The sequence below is a fragment of the Triturus cristatus genome, chromosome 11, assembly GCF_964204655.1.
Source record: "Triturus cristatus chromosome 11, aTriCri1.1, whole genome shotgun sequence".
NCBI classification, from domain to species: domain Eukaryota; kingdom Metazoa; phylum Chordata; class Amphibia; order Caudata; family Salamandridae; genus Triturus; species Triturus cristatus.
The window spans coordinates 809,394,502-809,420,405 of NC_140594.1; the positions used below are offsets into that span (position 1 = coordinate 809,394,502).

General features: G+C 41.3%; 1 protein-coding gene across 4 annotated transcripts in view; it reads left to right on the forward strand.

The window, feature by feature from the left end:
- Positions 1 to 25,904, forward strand: part of PIK3CB (phosphatidylinositol-4,5-bisphosphate 3-kinase catalytic subunit beta) — a 965,971-nt gene that overhangs the window by 848,554 nt on the left and 91,513 nt on the right. For all 4 annotated transcript variants that reach the window (XM_085634521.1, XM_085634524.1, XM_085634523.1 and 1 more), the window contains 2 exons: positions 314 to 423; positions 7,975 to 8,053. In XM_085634521.1, the coding sequence (XP_085490647.1) occupies positions 314 to 423; positions 7,975 to 8,053 (189 nt within the window). The remainder of the gene's footprint in view (positions 1 to 313; positions 424 to 7,974; positions 8,054 to 25,904) is intronic.

Here is a 25,904-nt window from a genome sequence, read left to right on the forward strand (position 1 = left end):
TGCTGAGATTGAGCATGCCTGGCACCTACTCTGTTCATACCACGTGGCTACTGCTGAGCATGCATCAACCACCCAGTTCTTTACAGATCCTGGCTTTCTCAAATGCAATGAATTAAAATACCTGTATTTAAAAGCTCTTTTTGCTTACTTATAACTAACTGAAATAATGGATTTTGTCTAGAATCTCAATTTTAAACTGAACGAAGATTTTGCCAGTGAAGGTACTGTCTAATGCGAAAAGACTTGCAATGTGCAGTTTTTATTGAAACATACTCTGTCATGTTACACAGATCTTGTTTCATTTTACTTGCAGCATTGAAAAGTGCAAATACATGGACTCGAAAATGAAGCCTTTGTGGATAGTGTATGACAGCAAGGTGGTAGGAGGTGATTCTGTCGGGATTTTTTTCAAAAATGGTGATGGTAAGTAGAATCACACAAAGGTATTCACCTCCTTTATGCTCGCATATAATTGCTCATTGCCATTACCTAATTTCAAGAACATATTTACTTCTAATGAATACTTGCTGCAGAAACGTTTACCATATGGAAGCCTGGGACTGGAATTGTTTTCTAATTATGATGGGTCACTGACGTCTGGAAGTGGTGTGCATCATCAATCACTGATCGAAAGCGGCCGCTCGCATTCTGGCCATTTGCGTTATTCTCGTGCATTTGTAGTAACATTTCACAGTGAACGTATTTACACAACATGATGCAATTACGAAATATCAGGAATTTTGTTTAACAAGCTTAATTTGAAATTCCCAAAATGACGCAAATTACACTAGTGTCATTTAAGTTCTGCCCAGACCTACTCAGAGCTTCATAGCGCAACAATAGATAGAATAACTTGTTGTCCAGCTCAGTGCTTATCTTTGTGCAAATAAGTGCTTTTAATCTCACAGCAGACCTAAATGGTACCAAATGTTATTGGCACAGCACACAAGTTTGTCATGAGTTATGCGTTAATGAGGCACTACACTCTACACATGCTCTACATACTCCTGTCATCTAGTGTTGGGCTCAGACAATTGCAACTTGTTTTCTTCAAAGAAGTCGTTAGAATCATGCACATGGACACCGACTTCATTGTTGGAATGTTTTTCTCCACCATTGGATTCGGGTACTGTTCAGTGCACTGCGTCTCAACAAGTTTGTTGGTTCCTGTTGTGGGTTCGGAGTCAGTTGCCTTAGACCCAATCACGCAAAGACTTTTTCCACATGTTCTCTTGTAACTGTGCCAATTTAATTCCTTCAGTCAGTCATCATCTACCAACAAGGTCTCTCGGTAGTCAAGGCCCTTTGGGCTGCTATATGCTGCAGGCCACTGACTCCAAGCCCTTATCGACACCGAACCAAGGCATCGGAGCCAAGGAAAGATCATTCCAGTGGCCATGAGTCAAAGGGCCTTGACTGACGCTGAGCCATTGAAGTTGACTCCATCATCGAAACTGACACCAAAAGCAGCCCCAAACTGGCCCTGAGACCAAAGACTTCTTTGACACCCTTTCATGTTGACACAGAGGAATGCCCTATCCTCGAGAGGCTAAAGCAGGAGCTGGATGAACGTCCGAGTAGGATCATCCACCCAGGCACAGGAAAGATGTGGGCCTTAGAAAAAAACTGCCAAGTAATGCAGGCTTGCCTTTGACGAAGGACTGCCACCAGAAACCCCTGTGCCCATCTTGCCTCCCAAGAGGTCATGTAAAATGATCCTTGCCCTTCCCCACCACCACGACCTCCTCCATACACTCCTCCACTACCACCGCCCCCTAATCCTTCTGCTTGAGGGTCTCTGGCACCTTAGTCCGATACAGACTGTCCTAGCCCTTCTCTCCCAGCGGAGGACTTTGCCCCAATCTATCCTGGTGTCTCAGAAGATCCCTGGGAGAACAATGATGTAGACCCTTACACCCAGACATAAATCACGTCCCAGTCAGGACCTGCACCCCAGATAACACAACATTCCACAGCGTTATCCAGTGCACGGCCATCTACCATAAGGTAGACACACTCCACCCCAAAGAGAATGACTTTTTGGTGGAGATGCTCTTGAAGGCAGAGCATTTCATCCAGTACCGCCCCATGCTCAATGTAGGATTAAATCCACCTTGGGTCATACCATGCATTGAGAAAAAAATACAAACCGGCACCCTCTGACCCACTCTATATCAGGAGTCCGGTCCCTCCTAACTCTTTAGTAGTCACTCAGCTAGGAAGAGGGCAGCAGCCCATGCACCGGGGATGCCCCACCGTTTATTAAAGAGAGCAAACGGATATATGTTGCAAGGAAGAGAGTGGCCATAGGTGCTGCCACACATCACCAATTGTGTAGGCCTCCTCTCTAGATATCATAGAGCCCATTCCTGCAGCACCTCCCAGACAAATATCACAAGTGGGGGAATGAGCTCGTGGAGGAATAAAAGGCAGTATTTAATGCAACCCTTGGGTATGTTTTGGATATGCTGGGGACCGTGGCCACAGTAGTCAACACCTCGATCATCCTGTGGTATTACTCCTGGCTTGGAGTGTCTGTCTTAAAGCCACAGCTGCAACAGCTCCTGGTCAACTTGCTTTTTGATGGAGAACATTTCCTCGCACTGCAGGTTGACAGCATGCTTAAAAAAAGTCAAGAAAGACAAGTAGACCACTAAGGCAATGGGCACCTTACAGTTTGCCTATGAGAAGGGCTCCTTTCTAAGGCAGCAGACACGAAGGGGGATCTAAAGCCTTTTCTCCATAACGCACTCAGTCCTACCATAGGCAGCAGCTGGGCTACCAACAGGGCAGCAGAGGCTGCACACAGGGATCCTTTAGAGGAAATGGCTCAAAGGGCTGAGGCAGAGGCACCCATAGTAAAAGAGCCTCCACCACCAAAAATGGACTTACCCTGTATCCCCCTCAATCACATACCACCTGTTGAGGGGACAATTTAATGGTGCCTTCCTCACTGGTAGATTACCCCAGACCTGGTGGGTCCTATCCATTATTGAGCATGTCAACTGCCAAGAGCTCATTTCGAACCCTTCAAACATTCCATCCCACACCCTCAGCCCAGAACATCTCACGTTGCTGAAAGAGAAGGTGCAGGTGTTCCCACTCACAAGAACTATAGAACCAGAGCACCATCAACACCAGGGCAAAGATGTTGACTCCTTATACTTCCTCATTCCCAAGAAGGACCAATCCCTCAGGCTCATCTTCGACCTCCAACTTCACAACTGATACATCCTGTCAAAACACTTCCACATGGTCACCTTACAGGATGTCATTCCACTACTGCAGCAAGGCAACTTCACAACCACTACCTCTACTTCACTGTAAGTGGTCAACACTTGCATCACTGTGGTCCCTAGGGTCTTTATCAAGTGTTTAGCAGTGGTATCCGCTCATCTTCGGAGAGGGGTAACTTGTGTTTTCCTTGTTGATTTGCTGATCAAGGGTTCAAGCAGACAGGAGTGCTTAAGCCAGACTGTAATTTTCCCGCTGCACAGCCTGGGGTTCACAGCCCATTCCACCAAATCACACTTGTAGCCACTTCAGATTGAACCCTTTCTAAGGTTAGTACTCAATTCTATAGTAGGCAAAGCTTCCTCTAGTCCCCAAAGGATGCAAGCATTCCAGCAGCTTTTCCCTCTGTTTCAGTCACTCTTTCTACTTCCAGTTCCCACAGTAATGCGCCTACTCTGAATGATAGCTTCGTGCATTGCCATGGTTCCCCATGCCAGACTACATATGCACCCGCTTCAATAATGCCTCTCAAGTCAGAGGTCACAAGCAGAGTGTCAATTGGAGGATCTAGTGTTGGTAAGAACCAATACCCATTGCACTCTGCAGTGGTAGAGCAGCAACAGTCCGTTGAAAAGGCAGACAGTTTGAAGATCCAGTTCCGCAAGTGGCCATGACCACATACGCATCTCTAGTTGGCTGGAGAGCACACCTCATCATCCTGTTAGTCCAATGTCTGTTTTCACCTCGTCAAAGAGGTCTCCACATCAAACACTTAGAACTCTTTGCGATTCATCTAGCTGTCAAAGCCTTACTTTAACAAATTCAAGGCAAGGTAGTTCTTACGTGGGCAGACAACATGACCACCATGTTTTACCTGCAAAGCAAGTAGGTGCTAACTCCCTTCTGCTCGGCTCTAACGCAGCAAATCTAACTCCGGGCAATACATGTTCATGTCCTAGCTGAGTAACATCCAGGAGTGAATGACTGCAGACATCAATTGTTTGTAGCCTTTTCACAACCTCATAAATGTCAAGCCATTTCTAAGGCAGGGATTGCTTGGTGGAAACCTGTTATGTAAAAGCTAAACAAACCCTACCTTCCCGCTTCAATTCTCACTCCACCAGCAAATAGGGTACTTCTATGGTTTAACTATGGAATTTACCCATAACACATTTGTAAAGCTGCCTCATGGTCTACTCCACATATTTTCACAAAGCAGTATTGTGTGGATGTTCCTTCTTGGCAGCAAGCTAAAGTTGGTCGTACTGTTCCTAGGACTGTTTCCGACCTCTGTACCATCCACTGGCTAGCCTCTGCTTAAAAGGGTACTGCTTTACAGACTATGCATAGCATGTATATTTACAACCACACATGCTAAATATGGATTGTTACTTACTCTATTAGAATCTGCTTGTTGCATGTAGAGCTATATGTTTACATTCACCCATCCTCTTCCCCGGAAGTCAGGGTTTGTTACAGATCTCTTTCACTTGATACTATTTTTTCTCTAAGCATGGACACTATTCTTTTCTGTTCACTACTGCTTTTTTACTTTTACCCGTTGGGGGAGAAAACGGTCTTTTAACAGTGAAGTCTTTGCCCATGCGCATCCAAGACCAGAGGAGGAGTCACAGACACTTCATGACTCAAAAGACTTCTTAGAAGCAAAACAAATTGCAATGGTCCAAACACAACACTAGATGGCTGCAGTATTCAGAGCATGTTGCAGCACTACATACAACAAACAGATGCTTACAGGGTAAGTAATCTAATCCTCTCTCCGACAGTTGTCAAGATTACACTGTTGCCGCTGAAGCCTATGTGCATAGGCAGGGCCACTGGAATTATGATTGTGCAGCTTTGGGATTTTCCACATAATTATTGATTTGCTTCACTTGGAACATAATCCATCATCTCCTGCATTTGTAGACTTTAATTAAAGAAAAATGTTGTTTCTAGTGCAAATGGATCAAAAGTTACAAACAATGCAGCCATACGTGTTGCACGCTGTAGAAGATCCTTTGCAAAGGTTCACTGGTCACCTTTCTGTTGCTGGTTTTGGTGTCAAACTGGTATTAATGAGATTAAACATTTGCCCTGATAATGGAAACATGGAAAAATTATTAAAAAAAGAGGTAATATGAGCACAGAATGTGCTGCATTATGTAGTCAACTCCGTCGCATAATTTGGACTTCCCATGCTGCATAATTCAAGTGGACCTGTTCAGGGATTAGTTTTAAGGTGCAGATTGCTGAAAAGTTCTTACAAGGTAATATAACAACTAATTTTAATGTCCTTATTAGTGGCTTTCGTTCTGAGTGTCTCAAGCAGGCACAGCAGATCGTGCCTGCATTCCTCAGTCTCTCATGCTGTGGTGCAATTAAGCCCTGCATTTATCTGTTTATGATCAGCGGCTGTTGAGGCCTTGTATAGGCTGCGGGTGACACTAGCTCCATTATAAGGTGGACTCCTTTGTTCATGTTTCTGCTATGGCTATTGCTCTCAGAATGATCTACACATGCAGGCTCCGGGATTGAACTTTGCTTGGCAGTCCTGGTCCTTTACAGTGAAGGCTCTTGTAGGTTAGCTGTAGAACAGCAATGAGCTTGCAAAGTTTGAGACCACCAGACCAAGTCTTCTTGGGTCATTGGTGGGGCTGTTGCGGCCTTCAGGCCGTTTGGGGGCTTTCCACTTATGACGATTTAATATTTTTCCTCGTCGGCGGCAACTGCACTAATCGCTTTGCCCAGAGTAGGCTCCCAGGTGGACCAGACTTTATTCTCTGGTACAATATTATTTAAAGTTGTCAACAACTGTGCTGATAGACCTTGGGGCTTTCTTGCCATAGGCCACTCCTGGATCACTCTCCTGGGGTTGCCAGGTTTCTCTCTGTGCTCGACCTCTCCTCTAGGACAGTCTCTGCTCTTTCAGGACTAGGCACACTGCTTCCCTCTTTACAGCCAGGCAGGTGTTCAGGGTCTTCAGGCAGATCCTCAACACTTGCAATAGAAAATGGTGTCTTCAGGTGACGTCTCCTCACCTCTGGGAGATTGGTTGTCACAGAGCTACCATACTTGGTTGCACATCTCTTCATGTACTCTGGGGAGCATTCCCTTCCTTGGACAAGAAGAGCATGGGACAGGAACATAGTGGTGTGGTTTGGATCCCACTTTTATAGACCCTTTCGAAACATACATGGAATATGTATCCACTTCCCATCCTTCAGAATTGGTTTAGGTTGGTTCACTTTTTAAATATCAGTCAGACTGCAATCCACACAAGTTTTGTGTAAAACGATGCTCATCATAGCAGGATCACCCACAAAAAGGTTCCAATTAAGTGAGTTCTTTGCCCTTGGTCATCATCAGCCTTTCTGAAGCAGTAATGAGAACCAGATAAAAGTGGAAGTCTGGCCTAGAAAATTCCTCAACCCTTAATAACAGAATTTACTGTCTCATCCCTTGCCTCTGAATCGACATATCAGCCGCCATTTGCTTCATAGAATGTTTTCCTTAGCTCCTAACTTCAGTGTCTGGATATGCACCCTTGAGCCACTGGAATGCAGACAGTGCCCTCCCACTGTCTGAGAAAGCTAACCTCATTATCCATCTCGTGCCATGCTAAGCTAGGGGTATCCAAGATTGATGCTACTAGATCAGTACTCTCTCTCTCTCTCTCTCTCTCTCTCTCTCTCTCTCTCTCTCTCTCTCTCTCTCTCTCTCTCTCTCTCTCTCTCTCTCTCTCTCTCTCTCTCTCTCTCTCTCTCTCTCTCTCTCTCTCTCTCTCTCTCTTCTCTCTCTTTCTCTCTCTCTTTCTCTCTCTCCTCTCTCTCTTTCTCTCTCTCCTCTCTCTCTCCTCTCTCTCTCTCTCTCTCTCTCCCTCCCCCCCCCCCCCCCCCCCCCCCCATATGCTCACTACAAAGGCACACAGGTTATCAGCACATGGTTTTGGGTCTCTCAGAACAGCGGAACTTTCAACAGTATGCTACGTTTCCTTGACATACTGGAAAAGATATGGTTATACTAGAAATTATAAAGCGTGGTACTTTGCCACCACAGATACACCCAGGACAGGAACATTAGATCACTGCCTACCAGGAGGGCAGGCTTGGTGTACCCCTCGAGGTCACAAGACTGGTCCTGGACCTCACATTATCATGGACAGGCCTAGGTCTCTGTGCTCATGCTAGATAAGCAAGATTACCTGGGCTAAAATGAAAGTCAGGATACCAGTTTCACTTAAATGTGCATCCATGTCAGAGAAACATGCTCATATACTATGCAGGTGACATTCTCCTCCCAACAGACACTTTCTTCAGACAATTGTTAGCTAGTTGAGGCTTTCTAGAAACATAATGCACATAACACAGTATTTAAAGTTCCTTCCTGAATAATTGGATCAGTGTTTGGCTAAAATCCTGCTTCTTAAAAACTACAAAAGGAATGAAGGATAGTGGTCATATGTATATAAAAGGTATGGTGGAAACGTTATTGGACATGGTTCTAAAGGTAATCTAAAAACATGTGGGTAGTAACCGGAGAAACATGTGCTATGTTTGAATTGCTTTGAATGTCAAAAAAGTAGAGATGGATTGACTGTTTGCCATTGTATTGAAGCAAGGCTGATTAAGTGCACTAATTAAACATACAATTCTTTCTCAAATGGTTATGGTTTCTGTAGTAGGTTTTATGCGAATGTTTTTAGGTAGACCAAGTCAACATTTTTTGTTGCACCCACAGATTTAAGACAGGATATGTTAACACTTCAGCTGTTGCGACTCATGGATATGCTGTGGAAAGAGGCTGGTCTGGATCTCCGGTAAGATAGTATTAAGAATTATTTAGTAATTTTTAATATTTTCACTTTGGGCATAAATGATAGTGGATGATTCACCAATTTCTATAGACAAGCAAGTAAAACAAAACCTATATTATGAATGTTCAGAATTATTCATCTTAAGTCATCACTAGGTCCTTTCCCTCCCTAAAACCACCACTTCTTGTTCTAGGTGTAGGGATCAGCAGTGCTTAATTTTCTTTTACCCTGGCCCTCTCATTCGGAAAATATATTTGGGATACTGAGCAGTTTTTACAGTAGTCTGTTATATCTTGTTTTTACATGTTAAGTTGTGCATCATGTAAACCAGCACCAAAATACCCCGGGGGCAAGCTTGCACTTAACGCATTTACATGTGTTGTATTACGTTAAACTAGCAAACCTTGAAAAGGATGTGTTGTATGCTGTAAGAGCCCAAGTAACACCTCAGAGTACAAAACCAAAATGATGCAAAACCAAGTGGAGCAGGCTATCGCATAAGACGCAGAAGGTATATAAGTGATGGCCCAGTTATTAATTTTGAAGTCATTGTGAATTTTTCTTTTCAACGCTTTTTGTTGGTGTCCATTCATCAGTCACACATTGCCCAGTTAATATCCTTATGTGAAATGAAGGGCCTGTAGTGATGAAAGCTGGGTCTGAGCGGTAATGGTGATGAAATATAGTATACAATGGGCATCTAGTCTGTCCTGGCGTTTCATCCTCTTGTACGAGTTTAATTACCAACACATCTGAATACTGTGGTTCTCTACAAATTGTAATGGCATATGTTCATGGCCCTGGTTCAAGGCCCTGGTTCATACAGAATTCCCTTACAGTAGATCTACCATATAATGGTGAATGCTTTTGTTCATGTGATTCCATCCTGCCCTTCCAGAATCCTATTGGGTTACATTTTGGTATTGTATATTTTGGTATGCGCCCGAAAAAGTTGTTGATCTATCATTCTGTAGAGAAATAGTAGAATCTTAGAAGAAGAAAGCCATACTGTTCTGACTGCTAGATCATTTTCACTATGACACCATTTCTTCCTCATTGAATATTTAGACCGGCTTGTCATGTATACTAGATGAATACTAAATCTAAACACCTAATAATCACCATATTTCTGCTAAATCCATAAGTGTGATTTTGATGTTGGGAACATGAGACCTGAGTACTAAAATACAGATTCTACGGCTCGCTCGTGAAATTAATGTTCTCCATACTAAGACAGAGCACATCTTTCTTTAGGTTAAAGATTAACAATTTATGGAAAGTAAGACCTACCCTTTTTTTTTAATCTCTTTATACTTAACCTTATAGTCATCTAAATAAAAAAGAAACTTTCCATTCTTTACCATCAAACCAGATCTACCCTCCAAATGCGTCAGTTACTGTCCAACAGGAGAGATGGCATGTCAGGATGTGACTGCCACAGGGCCATCAACCAGAGCTCACCTTCCCTCCTAACATAACATCTGTTTGTGAAGTGTGCCTTGGGGCCAAAATAACAAACGTTTATTATTGCCTAATTCATTAGCTTCCATTTTATAGACCTGGTAAGAATGAAATGCTGAGTGGATCAATTGTGATTTGAATCTGTGACTATAAGAACAAAAACAGATCCCAGCATTGGATGCATAGCCCCTGAGCCTTCCCCCCGATGCCAGTGACCTTAAAGGAAACAATAGGGGTAACTTGTACACAGAGCACAGCAATTACCACTCATCTCACCAGAATGGAAACCAAGCTAAAAATGACAACGGTTTCAGAATTGAACTTCTATAGTTCAAACCTTGCAACTGCAATGGTCAGGACTTGCCACTTGAACATGTAAGGCATCACAGATCTAGGATACATGACGTCATGTAAACTATGGTGGTGCTGGTGTTTTGTAGCTAAACTCGCAGCCAGAGACGTAAAGGTAACAAATCCTTTTTAGCCATAGCCCTTGAAACACGTTTTACCTTGTACATCGTCTTAATTTGGGATCGCTTTATCAGTCACATTTATTGTGACCACCACCATGAATTTGTCTGATGTACATGTTATCAGTGGTAATCCAAATTGTAGTCGGACATCTTATTGGCTTTCCTCATTGTCCGTTCCAATCTCCATCTTTCTCAAATCTGATTGAGGTGCTACAGTTTACTGTAACTGCCACACAGTCTAACTCTAACAAAATTATGCTTATAGTGTTTGTGGACAATGCTACTTTTGGGCCAGGGAATAACTCTGTTAGGGCACCTTTAGAAGTTCCTAGCAGCATTTCTTTCTACAAAACCTCTTCCAAACCCAGCCCTATCCAGTCACTTTACAGGAAGGTCTTTTCCAATTGTGGAGTGTGACTGAGGCACCAAGCGTTCTCCCTTGCCTAAATCCTTTACAAAATACTAAATAAAACGATTGTTAGTCTCTTCTTGCATAGGTGAAGAATACTTGTACATCTCATTAGTCTTCAGTTTGTGTGTTAGGCTGACTTAGTCACAAGGTGGCTATGGTTTTGGAATGGGTGAACTGTTTGACTAAAAGGAACAAAAATAAGACATCTTCAAAAGTTGTAGCAAAATAAGCTTTACAGCTCTTGGAGCAACCGTGCAGCTACTGCGGCCTGGAAGATAGTGGCTATAAGAGGGTGGCCAGCGGGCGAGAAGAAACAAGCGGGTGGATGCTTCATTCCAGAGGAGGATTGGCTTGGGGTTACTGCTTGCACAGTCGCGCATGAAGACAAAGCGGCCTGCTCACTGAACAGGTATCTCATCTGGACTCCCTGAGTGCCCCTTGGAGACAAAGAGAGAGAGAGCAGTTAGGGGGGTCTGCAACAGCTGAAGCGGCCCAAGGTGGGGCCTAGATATAGCAATGCCGGCCTTTAGGAAGCACAGTAGACACTGTGGTGGCCCTCAATCAGCAACAACCCAGAGCAAGAGGAGGAACACAGGTGCGCATCACTAGTGCTAAAGGACAGCAGCTTGTGTCAATTGGACAGCAGAGAAAGAAGCCGGAACAGTGGCTCTAGAGGTGTGCTCTGGCAGGGCTATGGACATGGCAAGCAACCATATGACAACTCCAGAAGTGAGTGCCTATACTTGTGTGGGATGCAGGTGAGGCCTTTAAGTGTTGTTGGAACTGAACCTAATCCCTGGAAGTGGCAGGGGGAAGGGGGAAAAAAGAAGCATCCATTTAAGGAAATGTTACACAAATGGAGAAAAAGCAAGGCGGGCCAAAGGTGACCAAACTGGACACAATACACACTTGGAAGCGGAAGGAGTCACCTGGAGCTCTCTAACATGGGCATTCAGGGACCCCAAATTAAAGAAGACCTTACAGAAAGAACGCAAGGAAATATGCAGTGAGATTGTGGATATGGGCAGAAGAACAGATACCTTGGAGAGAACAGTAGATGGACAAACTGAAGAGACAGAGAGCCTGACAGCACCCCTTCTGGCACTAGAAGGGCAACTTATCCTCCAAGGAAAGTGTGAGGACCTTGAAAACCATTCCCATAGGAACAATAACCAATCCAATCCAATCCAAAAAACTTTATTGCGATTGTTTAAAATCATAAAAGTACAATATAAAACAGTTCATTTAGAATACATATTCCATTTAATACACTAACCCATCTTAAAAAAACAGGATGTCATAGTAATTAAAGCAGTAAGCAAACCCCTTTTAGAACCAATAGGTCAGTCAGTGTTGTTGCTGTATTAGTTTCCTGCGGATTGACCACATCGCGAACAAAAACTTAGAAGCTGCAGCCACAACAACTGGATTTAAATCGCTTCGCATGATCCTAAAAAAATCAAGATAACTCCTAATACCCAAGTTTAAACATAATTGTATGATCCATTTTTTCCGGATACCGACATATGCGGGGCAGAAAAGCACAACATGGATCGTAGTTTCCAGTTCAGATGAACAACCAGGACAAATATGCTGGGAACCGCCCGCCCATCGATCAGTAAAGGAATAAAGAGGGAGGGTTCCATATCTGAACTGTAAGTACAGCTTCTTTGCTAAAATGGGTTGGATTGCATCAAGGTCAGGTACAAAGGCGTAGTAAGATTTAACATCAAGGAAAGCGTCTGTCAGACTAGATGGTCTGACTGAGCTATAAGCTTTCATTAGAAAGTAATCTTTAAAGGTTAAGGCAAGAGTTTTTTTGGAAATGCCTAGAGTAGAAGTCTCTGGATTAGCCCAGAGATGGGCAAGGCCAATATGAATTAATGTCTGCCTTACATACTGGAGCCATGGAATCTTATCGGCCCCAAGTGTACCCAAGATTACTTTCAATTCGTCTCTGTAACATGCTAGCTCTGGTGTACTCCAGAGCCTTTTCCAGTACATCACCGGTCTAGTGGCAATGACCTCTAGGATGGGACGGATGTTAAGATCCAACCTCAATGGCATAAGCGGCGTGTTAGTTGGAAGGGATAAGAGTTTCCTGATAAAATTGTTTTCGGTGGTAGCCAAATCATTTGCACTGGTATGGCCCCAAAGTTCAGCCTCGTACAATGTAGAGGATCGGGATTGCACACAGTAAATTTCTAAGGGAGCACTTATGATTTTTGTACGACAATTCTTATAAACTTTAAGGATGCCCCCCACAGCCTGATTAAGTTTTAGATTGGCCTTGCGCATTTGAGGGGACCAACCCATTTTGTCGTTCAAGGTCAAACCTAGGTACTCGAATATAGTAACCCGGTCCAGGGCGATACCTTCCATTTTAGGATGCGGGTAGCTGGAGGGTTTTACATTAAAAGCCATATACTTCGTTTTACCTATATTGACCACCAGATTCCTTTTTTTACACGGATCCTCACTTGGTTTGCATGTGGTACCTGGGTAGGCACCATGACTCTGAAGAGTGTGACTCCTGTCTCCAGCTCAGTCCGGAAGCTTGCAGGAAACGTTGCTTGAAGCTCCTTGCAGCGTAGATGTCAGTCATCATAGTCTTCTCATCGTCCTTGATACCCTATGCGCTCTACGGACTGGCCGGCTGTCCGCCTAGGAGCTGTTCCTGTGGGTGTCATTCTCCTTTGACGTCTGGAGGCAAGTCTGTGTCCACGGTCAAATTTGCGGCACCATCCACCTTTGTCGCCTACTGCTGGTCCCCACTCCTCCTAGCATCTCCTCACCTATCCTGGGGCCGGGGTGTCTTTGACCCAGGTAATACAATGTTCTCAAACTCTTTATGCTATTCTTGTATCGTTGCCTCCCTCTGGAGTGCACTCGGGCCCCAAGGAAATGCATGAGGTCGTGCCTGTGACCCTGCCAGAGGGTTCTCCTCAGGTTGGCCTCCTGTGTCTGACACCTTAGCGATGCCAGTGCAAAGCCCATCGAGGCTCCCACTTTTGGCTCTTGCTTCTGGTCTGTCGACTCCGATGTTGGCGTCAGGCTCTTGTCTGCTGTCTCTAATAGTGGTGCTGCTGCCCATTTTGGAGACTCCACGACCTATGCAGTCTAACTGGTTACTTGACTCGGTTGGGTGACACCAGTGGCTTGGAAACTTCTCCAGCCTCCTGTCTTTCTATTTAGGTCACAGAGACAAGTTCCACTCTGGCAAACTTACTCAATCGATTTTCGGTCGTACTGGATTTACAACTTCCTTCTGTGGAATTCTCAACAGACCCTTCAATTGACGTTCTACATCCTGATCAGTCTAACTTACCTACTGGGTGTTTGGGCTAAACCTGAAATGCAACCCCTCTATTTCTCACAGGGATCGCCCGGCCCTGGGGGATCCCTCCTGTCTCCTTAAGCATCCCTCTACTAGGAGCTTCGTGTTTCAGGCTGCTTCGGCCACGTGGTGGGCAACAAGCTGCCATTCTGAGCATTCGCTGTGGTATGGATACCACCAATTCTGTCAGTAGGGCTATGGCCTCTTCCATAGCTGTATGTCGGCGTGCATGGTTGCAGACTTTCAGGTTTTTGGATGCTGTGCAAACTGCTTTAATTGACATGCCTTTTGATGGCGCCTCTCTTTTTGGTATGCATGCCAACTCGGCCCTATGTCGGTTCAGAGATAGTCATGTTGGTGCGTTGGCCTAACTCTTCGCTGTACTAGGGTAGTCATAGACAGTTGGTTTCCCCTGGTTTTGACTCTTGTCCGCCTTCATAGGACGGAGTATTCTCTCCCTTTCAGAGTTTACACCTGGCGTTGTGTTCCTGCATTCTACAGGTACTTTTCTCTTCTATTATGCGGTCAGTGACAGGTTTCATTTCCAGCCATCTAGAACACATCTTACTTTGCAATCTCATGGGATTCGGTTCTTACAGCTTCTTTCTGCCGCTTGATTTGTCCTACCCAAATACTTACTCTGTGGCAGAATTTCTCTTATGTTGTGCGGATGCACTGTAGCCTTGTTTTTGGAGACCTTATTTTGTGTGCTTTAGTCATTTTATAAGCGGTCAATGCATTTAGTGTCTCTTATAGGGACTTTGACCTCTTTTCTCTGCCCCCTCCATATGGGCCACACTGGTATCACAGGCAGGCGCACTCTTCATCTGGTTTACATTAGTTCCAATCTTCGACACTCTTCATTGTGGACCTTCTCTTTGTTCGGGTTTCCTCTGTGGGAGACATGGATTTTCTCTTGCTCTCATTTGTGTTCCTATTGGTTTGGGCCTGGGTTCCAGGACTCCTCCTCCCTAATGCCCTTGTGGTATCAGCATCTTTTTTGGCGTATTCTTCCAAATTGCGCTTTGGCACTACCTTCTTGTATAGGTCCTTTTCTACTTTATCGTGCTCCTGATTCTGTTTCTCTTCAGCAGTCTGGTGTTCTTGTATGTGTTTTTACCCTTTTTGTGTGTTACTTACCTACTTGGGTTTTACTTACCTACTTGGGTTACAGCCACTGCTGTTCCCTTCGGCTTGTTTAAAAAAAAAATGTATACATATCTGCCATCGCACCCGTGGGCAGCTGTTGTGTCTGCTGTTCTTTTCTTCTGGGGCACCAGTCCCCTTGACTGTTTGGATCCTTGTTTGGTATCCTTATTTCACAAGAGGGTGGGTTCCCCTTTCTGTCCTGTATTTTTCTTCTCTCCACTCCCGCCTTCGTGCCACCCCCCTCTTTTTCTATGGGGAAGGTTCCATTTTATCCCCCTTCTTTGGTGGGGGTTCTTTATTACTTTTTCTTTGGGTATATACTATCTGTTATACAGTTTCCATGAAGCGTTGGTCAGATTTCTTACCTGTTTCTCCTGCTTCCTTAAGGTGGGCAATGTGCAATTGTCATAATCAACTATCTGTTGCCCCTAATTCCTATCAACCATTCGTTTCACCCTGGTGGTCTTCTTTTTCTTCTTCCACCACTTTTCCTCCTCCTCTTTCTCCTCTTCTGCCCCCTCTTCTTGTTCCTCCTCCTTTTCAACCCCGCTCCTCCTCTTTCTTCTTCCTCTTTCTTCTTCCTCTGCTTCTTCCTCCCCCGCTCCTCTTTCTTTTTTCATGGTGGACTTTCCACATGCTGTTTATTATTTGCTTCTCCTTCTACCGCCCACTGACACCCTTTCTCGGTCGGTGGTGTTGGTTCTTGGACGGTTGCCTTCGTTTTCCTGTAGTGAGCAATGCCTTTCACGTCCTACTCTTATGTGGCATTGTTGCTGTTTTCCAGCTTCGTCTTTATGCCTCCACTTCAGTTACTGTCATAACTTATTCTTTTACGACAGTAGGATGTATTCTCAGTCCTTCCCTGGTTACCTCTGCTCTTGGAGTATTCTTCGTTCCTCCACTTTGTGTCCTCCCGCACACTGGCGGAGGACATGGGTTATCTTTGGTGGAGTGTATATAATTTTGCTTACCCTCTGATTTGTGTCTACAAGAATATCTGTTTTTATATACATATTTATCCTTGTATAAATGTATCTTTGGATGTACATGTCTCTGCATATATATACACCTATATCTTGAATAGATGTCTTGTAGATGTCTTTTACTTTCAGACTGTTTCAGTATAAATGTGTGTGTTTTGCCCAAACAGTTTTCTGGCCTTCTATACAGTGTACATCCCTGCATTTTACCTACACCCTTCTTGGTGACTTGGTTCAGCCTTCTTGGTTGTACTTGTTTGTTTCCTTTCTTCTCTTCAGTGAGTGTCTCCATTACATTATTTGAGAGGATGCTTTATACGCCTTTAAGGTTCTCGATGTAAGAGCGTTTTATTTTTACCATTCTTGTTGTTTTCCTAGCGATGCTCTTCAGTATTTAGTGTTCTCTTTCCTCCATCATTCTATCATGGAGGTCTATTTTTTTGGAATCTGTTTCTCTGGATCATTTCCTCAACGATCGGTGGGTGCTCTTTATTCGTTGTATGTATGGTAGCTGCTGAGCAAGCTGTGTATGCTCCTTCCATTTGATTTTGAGCTTGGACTCTATGGATTATTGTCCTTGGTCCCTTTGCCTTCTCCGATCTTAGGTTGCATCCCCTTTTAGGACTGCTTGTTTTACTGATTCTATACTGTTTCTCACAGTCTTATAGCTGTCTACTCCCTACAGGCTTTCCACAGTCGTCCCTGGAGATCAGTCCTTTCGGTGAGCATCTTTCTTAACCTATCCTTTTCGAAAAGCCTGGTCCCTTTCTATCTTTGGACCGGCTTCTCCTATTTGGGCTTCTTTTATTGAGGTCCCTTTGCAGCCACTCTTGCAAGAATGGTGCTGCTTGGGTATCTGATTCTAAGATAAGGAATTTGTGGCTAGATGTCTCTATCAGATAGAAAAGTTACTTACCTTCGGTAACGCCTTATCTAGTAGAGATGGGATCCCGCTGCAGATTCCTTATCGATCCATCCATCCTCCACACTCTACGAACTATGGTCCCTGTTGTCTCCAAGATCCCCTCTTTGTATATAGTTCTTTCAATCTGTACTTGTTGATACACAATTTTTCCCTTTTTGGCACACTGCATCCATAGACTGTTTCTCTAAGTGGCTCCGCATTGTTGGTGTGAAAATAGTCACTAAAGAGACTGATGTCAGTGCATCGGGAGAGGGCCTTTATGGACTCCATCGATGTCGTATTCGTGAGACGACATCGCTACGGAGTCTATCGATGCCCTGTAACGATGCGCCGTGACCCTGGTGAACATTTTTCCAGATCCATTCTGGTGCCTAGGGGGGGTTTCAAGATCAGGAATCTGCAGCTATAGCCTGCTGCTATATCCTCTCTCTACTAGATAAGGTGTTACTGAACTTGTCCTTCTGCTTCCTTCTCTTCGCCGCTGGTCATGATCACCTGCTTCTTTGCATCAGTTCTCCTGACCAGTGTTTCTGCCTCCTCCATTCCCGAGCTGTCTATGGTCTTCCCTCTCTTTTCTCTCAGCACTACATGCTTTCTCTTTGCTGGCCACCTTACTTAAAAATGGTTTTTAGGTATATATGAAATGCATCTCATTTAATCAAGATAAGCAGTGTTCACGTGTGTTTTCTATGGGTAGTATCATAAATTACAGTTAAAAAAAAGGTATTCACAACTAACAGAATGTCCCAAAACACAATACCATAATTCCTATTGGCAAATAAGTGTATTCTACGTTTTACATCTGAAATAACTGTGTGTGTGTATATATATATATATATATATTCAGTGAAAAAACCATAGGTTTCACACACGTTATAGTTAGGAATTAGCATTTAAAAAACCTTAGAAATTCAGTGAAAAAACCATAGGTTTCACACATGTTATAGTTAGCTGGACATTTTACTCGTAAAAAACCAATGAAATTGCCCCGTTATAGTTAGTTCAGCTAACTATAACTCGCGCGCCCGCAATGCACTGCTGATGACGTCACATATTACATCACTCATGACATGGTCAGTGACATCACTCATGACATCACTGATGACATCTCAAATGACATCACTGATGACATCACTGATGACATCATCCAGTGAATGTGTGTTATTCTGAAAATTAAATATGTTTTATATATGTATATCTCAAGGTCGATGGAAGAATAAATGGGTATATAAGTGTCTAAATGGATGATTTGTTTTTGAAAAATTGATTGTGTAACTGACTGATTAAGTGTATCTCTCACTTTGTGTATAAGTGGCTGCATGGGTTGGTGAGTAGCTACATGGGTGTCTATATAGGTTATTAGTTGTTTTTTTGAGTATCAGTCTGAGTGTCTGTATGGTACGGTGGGGGGTATTACGTAGTGCATAGATGCATGAATGAGTGACTCACTGTTTGTATGTGTTGAAGACAGCATGTGTGCAGGACTGTATGGCTGGATAAGTGTGTGTATGGGTGTGTTAGTGAGTGAATGACTGTCTCAATAGTGTCTTCAGGAGTAACTACATATGTTTTAAACTAGTATATGTGAGTATTGGTGTATATATGTGAGTATATATGAGAGGGAGAGATTGAAAGAGTTCCTGTATGAATAAGTATGTGTTTCTATAAGTGATTGTTTAAAAGACTAAGTATGTGTAAGTTTCCGTAGAAGTAAGTATGGTGGTGTGTGTATTACTGTATATGCAAGTAAATGTATGTTTTATTCTTTATTAGCATGAGTGACTATGTGTGTGAGTAACTCTATGGATAAGTGGCATTGTTTTACAGGATGTATAGATGTATGAGTACATATGATGAGTGAGTACATGTATGAGTGACTGTATAGGACTGTTGGTGAATGAGTGGATGTGTATGTGGATCTTAGAATTACTGAAGAGGTTGTTGTAACTGGTATTGGTATGTCCATTGTTTTGAAATTTTTAGTCTCTATTTTTGAATGTGTGTATCAAAGCTTATATTAAGGTGAGAGGAGGTCTGCCACTCTATCACAAGGATGATGTCATCAGTGATGTCATCAGTGATGTCATTTGAGATGTCATCAGTGATGTCATGAGTGATGTCACTGACCATGTCATGAGTGATGTAATATGTGACGTCATCAGCAGTGCATTGCGGGCGCGCGAGTTATAGTTAGCTGAACTAACTATAACGGGGCAATTTCATTGGTTTTTTACGAGTAAAATGTCCAGCTAACTATAACATGTGTGAAACCTATGGTTTTTTCACTGAATTTCTAAGGTTTTTTAAATGCTAATTCCTAACTATAACGTGTGTGAAACCTATGGTTTTTTCACTGAATTTCTAAGGTTTTTTAAATGCTAATTCCTAACTATAACGTGTGTGAAACCTATGGTTTTTTCAGTGAATTTCTAAGGTTTTTTAAATGCTAATTCCTAACTATAACGTGTGTGAAACTCATGTTTTTTTCAGTGAATTTGCAAGGTTTTTTAAATGCTATTTTTTTTTTTTTTTCTTCATTTTTTTCAAACATATTTTTAATTTAATTTTTTACCTTTTATAAAGACTATGCTTAATTTTTTAAAATCATTAAATATTTATTTTATATAAATTTTTTAAAATAAACAAGTAAAATTTATTTCCAGATTTTTTTTTTTTTTTTTTTTTTTTTTTTTTATAGTACGCGTACCGTAAGCTCACGGTAAGCGTACGGTTTACGCAACGTCCGTAATCTATCTACGCTGCTTGCGTATAGTTACGTACTTTGCGTAGCGCGCGTACTGCGCGTGGGACGCGTGCGCGCTTACGCAACACGCGCACGTTACGCGGAAGTGCCGGGAAATGACTGTTATGCGCATGCGCGCAAGCGCGTGTCTTTTTTACGCGCACGCGTACTTTTTGCCGTAAGCGTACCGTAAGCGTACCGTAAGCGTACGGTAGGTCATGTGATCTTGAAACACAACTTTTGATTGGTTGAAACTACTTTCAGTTCTAGAACTCTCCTACACCACACCCATTCCCCTCATTTCTGCTTGTGATCCCTTGGGAGAAGGAGCTGGTTTGTCTTTGGGATACGATGGCAGAACAGCAGAGCTCTTCTGAGAGTGAGGCTAGCACCAGCAGCACTGTCTTGAGGCAGAGAGCGAGGAAAGTAAAACCTTCTTATGTTTGGGATTATTTTACTTTTCCAGAAGGCCAGCAAAAGGTGAATGCACCCTTAGTTACTTGCAAGCTGTGTCAGCGTGTACTTTCTAGAGGTAATCCTGACAGGAAGTATTCCTTTGGGAATCACACCATGATGAGGCACCTCAAGGATGTACACAAAAGGACACATGCTCAACTTTTTGGAGGTAACTCTTCAGAAAGACGAGCCAGTACATCCACAGCAGCTCAGCCTGGACCATCACCTGCAGAGCTTACTCCTTCTTCTGCAGCTCAGGTGAGCCCTTCATCTGTGGGGGGAGAATCTCCTTTTGCTGGCCCTCTGGAAATGAACCCTCGATTTCGGAAGGTTGATATTCATTGCACATTTTGTAAAGCTCTAATTTGTTATAGGGAGACCAGTGTTTCCCTAGTGAATAACAAAATAGATCAGCACATTTGTAGCTTTGAATGATTTTCCCATGGTTCCTTTCCTCTGTCCCTGCATGAACACAACGGTTCTTTTAAGAGCCAACCTTATATTTCATCTTTTTTTTACATTTTTTTTAAAAAACTTTTTTTTTTTTTTTTTTACCGTACGCGTACGGTAAGCGTACCTTTTTTTTATTTTTTAAAAAAAACACTAAAAATCATTTTTCACATTACAAGGTCCTTGAGAGACTACAATTATTACTATTGACTTACCATACTCACTGAAAAAAATATTTATTCATTTGTTTTTTTAAAAAATAGTTTTTAAAATGGTTGTAGTTTACGAAAATTTTCTATTTCGATCTGAAAAAAAAGAAAAAAGTATTAATATCTTTAAACCATTTTATAATACAGTACACATATTTACATTTTTTACCAAAAAATATTTTTGCCTTATTTTTGCTGTTTTCAGAATATATTGCATTTCACTATAAATTGTGAAAGCAATTGCATTCATCATTTTACAGCGGGCAAAAAAAAATAACAATCTCAAAGATTGTATTAAAAAAGCCCAGAATCTCTTCTCACTTAAACTTATCATTACAGAAATGCATATTATTCTAAAAAAATATCATCTAAAAACAATACTTTTTTCTTTAAAATACCGTCTGATATTTTTGTTTCAGGAGTATAATCACAATATTATATCTCAAATAACTCCAAAATACATCTGATTTTATTTCCTTTAGGCCAAATTGTATTTTTTTTTTCCCCCTGGAATAAATTTCCAAGGGAAAACCATTAAAATTCTAAAGTTTAATCTGTCCAGATCTCACCGATTCTCTGTAACATTTTGGTTCACAAAAATTTTTTGAATAATTTATTTAGTCCACAATAGAATTGCTTACTTTTCCACATGGCCAAATAGTAATTTTTTAAATCATTTTTGTAAAAATTTCCAATGGCAGTCCAATAGCATTCCAAAATTTAAAATGTGCAGAAGTTACCGATTATCTCTAAATTATTGGTTTTTCAAAATTGCATTAAAAATTTAAAAAGTCCACATTACAATTGGTTATCTTTCCTTTAGGCCAAATGATAATTTTTAAAAATATTTTTTCTACAAAATTGCAATGGTAATCCAGTAAAATGGTAAAATTATTTTGTCCAGATCTTGCCAAGTCTCTCTAAAATTTAGGTTTCAGAAAGATTAGATAGGAATTTGCTAAATCAAAAGGCAAACGTTGTTTGAAAATCAATTGGGAATCATTACACAGTGTCCAGCCTTTTTCACATTTAAGATAAACTGTGTAATGTCCAGAAGTAACAGTAGGTCCATCATGGAAAATTATTGCAACAGTTACAAAAGTTTTTCCTGAAATTGATAATTGCTGTCCTGTAAACTTCTTTATTAAAGTATCCAATTTTGAACCATCAGCTCTACATCGTTGCATCATTAAAATTACATACTGTCCGTATTCCCTTAAAATTAATGTTGAAAACATGTCAGAATTACACTCACCACATTTCATGCTATGATTAGCATCTTTAACTAATTTTGCAAAAGTGACTGTTTTACTCTCTGGCAATGTCAAATAAATAAACCTTTCATTATCAACAATAGAGCCACATATATTATAACAGTTTTCACAACTATGTTCCCATTTATAAGAGAGACCAAAAAAAATGTCAATGGGAACTCCTTCTTCTTCCACTATCTGAAGAAAAAACAACAAGAATTCCTGTGCGTCTTGCTGTACATTTTGAGAAAACTGTGTTCGTCCTGAACATACATCTAAAAGTTTTCTAATGTCAGTAGCACTTTCTATTTGAGTTTTATCTTTACTCAGCTTTTGAAAAAGGAGACTGAGCTCTGAACAGAATCTTTTTCCCTGATTTACTATTATCTGCTCTTGCAAACTTTCCAGATAAAATACAACATTCAGCACTACATTAGCGTAGCAGTTGACACCAGAGCTATTTTCAAAATGACATCCTACAACCTGTTCTTCATTTTCCTTATTCTTTTTGCTTGCAATTACATCACTCCTCTTTTTTTTCCTCTTCTCTACATCTTCATTACAGATATTCTCATTTCTCCTTTTACGAGAAACTACACGTTTCTCCAACACAGGATACTGACCTAAATGAGGAGCATAGGTTCTTCTTAATCTATTATACTCCTTTACAGAGTTTGTATCAGCACTAACTTTTGAATCATCAAAGTCAATCATGAATAAACCTGATAATGTTTTGACTCGTGACAAAGCTACATATGCCATACCTTCTTTGAACACTGTTGAACCAATGTTCACAAATGCACAATCTACAGTCAATCCTTGAGACTTGTGGATAGTTACAGCATATGCTAGTGAAAACTGAAACTGCTTCCTACGTACATATAAGTCTTTCACAAGCATGAAACGAACTGAACAACGACAAATGTCTTTAACTTCCTCTATCTGATCAAATTTTATTTTTAAACATTCAATTCCATCTTTTTTCTGATAATTAATAAAACCCACAACTCTTCCCATCGCTCCATTCACTAAGCCTTTTTCAACATCCAAATTTCTCCTTAAAAACACTCTACAGTTCATGCAAACATATAGATTTTTTTCTAATCCTGCTGTTTTGGAGATATTCTTCTCTAGTGAGTCCAATTTATTTTTCAGTTTGCCTGTTACTGTGACAGTAATTCTTCCATCCTCAATTTTGTCCACTGCTTCCAATTTCATGATGTCTTCATTTTCCAATTTCAAAAGCTCCTCATTAAATATTGAGCATTCACGTAGAGTTGGCATTAAGCAGATGACACTTTTGTTTTCTGCAATATTCTTGTATATTTTCTCTGCAACTATTTCTTCCTTTGGAAATAAGTTATGTAGCAGCCGACTCTGTAATGCTTTTTTGCCAACTTCTGTGAGTAGTCCAATTCTGATATCTTTCAGAATACTTCCATATTCTTCATCGTTTGCTTGCCTCATATTAGTTGTAAGTTCCTTGTACTCAAAGAAGGACCAAATATTTGTATTTCCAATGCTTCCCAATGACTTCTTCGTGTCTTCATGTGTCACAGTATTAAACACTGGTTGTCCTTTAACTGGAGTAAGTTGCAAAAGATCCCCAAAAACTATGACGTGTTTTCCACCAAATAACACGTCATAGTCTGTCTTCAAACTTTGCTGCATTCTTAAATGCACAAAGGCAAGCATTAAGTTTGATACCATGCTCACCTCATCAATAATGAGAACTTGCATCTTCTTCAATACTCTTGACACTTCTAAGGATGCTTCTCCAGTTAGCTTGTTGAATTGTATTTTGTTCTCATGCTCCACTGGTAACATTAGCAAACGATGTAAGGTGATTCCTTTTATGTTATATGCTGCTAACCCAGTTGGAGCAGTAACCACACAAGACAAAGTAGAATCCGTTTTTTGCTTTAGGTAGCTTCTGATGACTTTAATTAGGAAACTTTTTCCAGTGCCAGCTTGTCCGCTTACATACATCCTGATTGGATGAAATGATGTGCATGAGCACTCTTTTTTGATATGTAGAAATCCGTGATCAATTTTGTTTTTGATCTCTTCATAAATTTGTTGCTGCTCTTGATTCAGTTGTCTTTCCAAATTTTCTAAGTCTATAAATTCTTCTTGAGCTTGATTCATAGCCGTTTCCACTTCATTCATGGCTATTGATGCTTCATTTTCAACGATTGGTTGTCCTAGGGGATCTTGACTGTATGTTCCTGAACTTTGGCTGTCCTGAGAACTGTCTCTAGCTATTTCTGCTGCAATTGTAGTTTCCTGTTCAATTTCTTCATTTAACATTTGCAGATAAGTTGAGAATGTACTGCATTGTATGCTGTCTTTGCAAGCATTAAAAGAATCTTCATAGCTCTGGAATTCTCCCAGTAGTTCATCCTCTGTACGCCATGGTTTAAACAACTGTAAAAGAGCCAAGTAGTAAAATTCTTTCTTGTCGGTAGTGTCGCAACTCAGCTTCCGGTGATTTATCAAACTTCCTTTGCTTTGCTTCACCAAACATCCTTCTTCACCAACAACTTTATATTTTCCACTGTTGATGTCTTCTGCAGCTTTCCGTGAATAAATGTAGTTCTGCAGCACTTCATAGAGACACATGTTCTCCAGATGATGACTTCTCTTGGGATAATATGTGTCCAACATGTTTGTTTTCAATATGTCTGTACTTTCTGGGTCATTCTCAGCCAAATATTCAATTTCTCCAACAGATTTCAGTACCCGATTTCTCATTGCTGCAAGGCCTAAACTTGCCCAAATTATTCTTCTTGACTTCGAGTAGAGACTTGCAGAAGATAACCTATCTGAACATTCGTAGGATCCAATTTCTCGATGCGATAACATCTTCAAACTAAAACTGTACAGCTTCTTACTGACAGTCTTCTCGTGAGAAATCTCTTCCCACATTTCCTTCAATTCTGTTTTTTCTGATTTCGTAATGTAAGACGTTACATATCGAGCAACAGCAATGGAATTGTCAGCAACATACTGTATATCCATGTTAGCGTTCCACATGGATAAAATGACTGGGTTGTAGTCATTTATATTTTTTGATTCTTCTTTTCTTTTAAGGTTGTAGGTATTCTTAGGTGATTTTCTTGTGATAGTATGTCTCACAGCTGACATAAAACTGTTGACTCTTCCATTTGTAAGAACAGGTCTAGGAAATCCAAATCGACATTTAGTGTAGTATTTTTCTTTGCTCTTGTATTTCCGTCGACAGTATTTTCCACACCGATGACTTTGGAAACGTAGAACTTGCTCCTTTAACTTGTTCTCTTCTGTGTTTTTAGGTATAGCACATGTTGCATATTCTTCAATGTAAGATAACACTGCTTCATCAGTATCTGTTCCAAACTTTGGGGCATCCTTGATCCACAGCAGCATATGAATATGAGGAGCACCTCTTGCCTGGTACTCTTTTCTCCAAAAGAAATCCACTACTTCTCCAAGGGGTGGATTTTTTTTATTGCAGATGAAGGACATCATAGCCTCAAATCTATGATTGAAATATCTGCAAACATTAACCGGATCCAATGAGCACAGTTCTCCTGCTGTCTTGTATTCGATGTTTTCAATGTTTGAATTGGCCTCTCGTAGAAAATCCAGTAAATCATCCCAAGCGTACTCGGCGCAGCTTAGGGTAAGGAACCATGTTGGTGTTCCTAAGTTGCGTAACATGCATTTTAGTTCACCATGGCGTCGGTACCAATATTCATTTGTCCCACGCTGACAAGCCATCAGATTGATCAGTTGTGTTTCCAAATGATCATCTCGGTGCTGCACTTTCTCCATAAAATCCTTAGCAGACACATTTTGTAAATGTATTCCACTTTTTAAAATGTGATTTACTGCATAAGACAGTGCAGACAAGTCGCTTTCAAATAAAAGATGGAACAAATAAGGGATACTTTGTCGAAATCTAGGATCTTCAGCATATAGTCTTGTAGTCCGATACTCAGAAGCTGGAATCTGTTCCGGACGT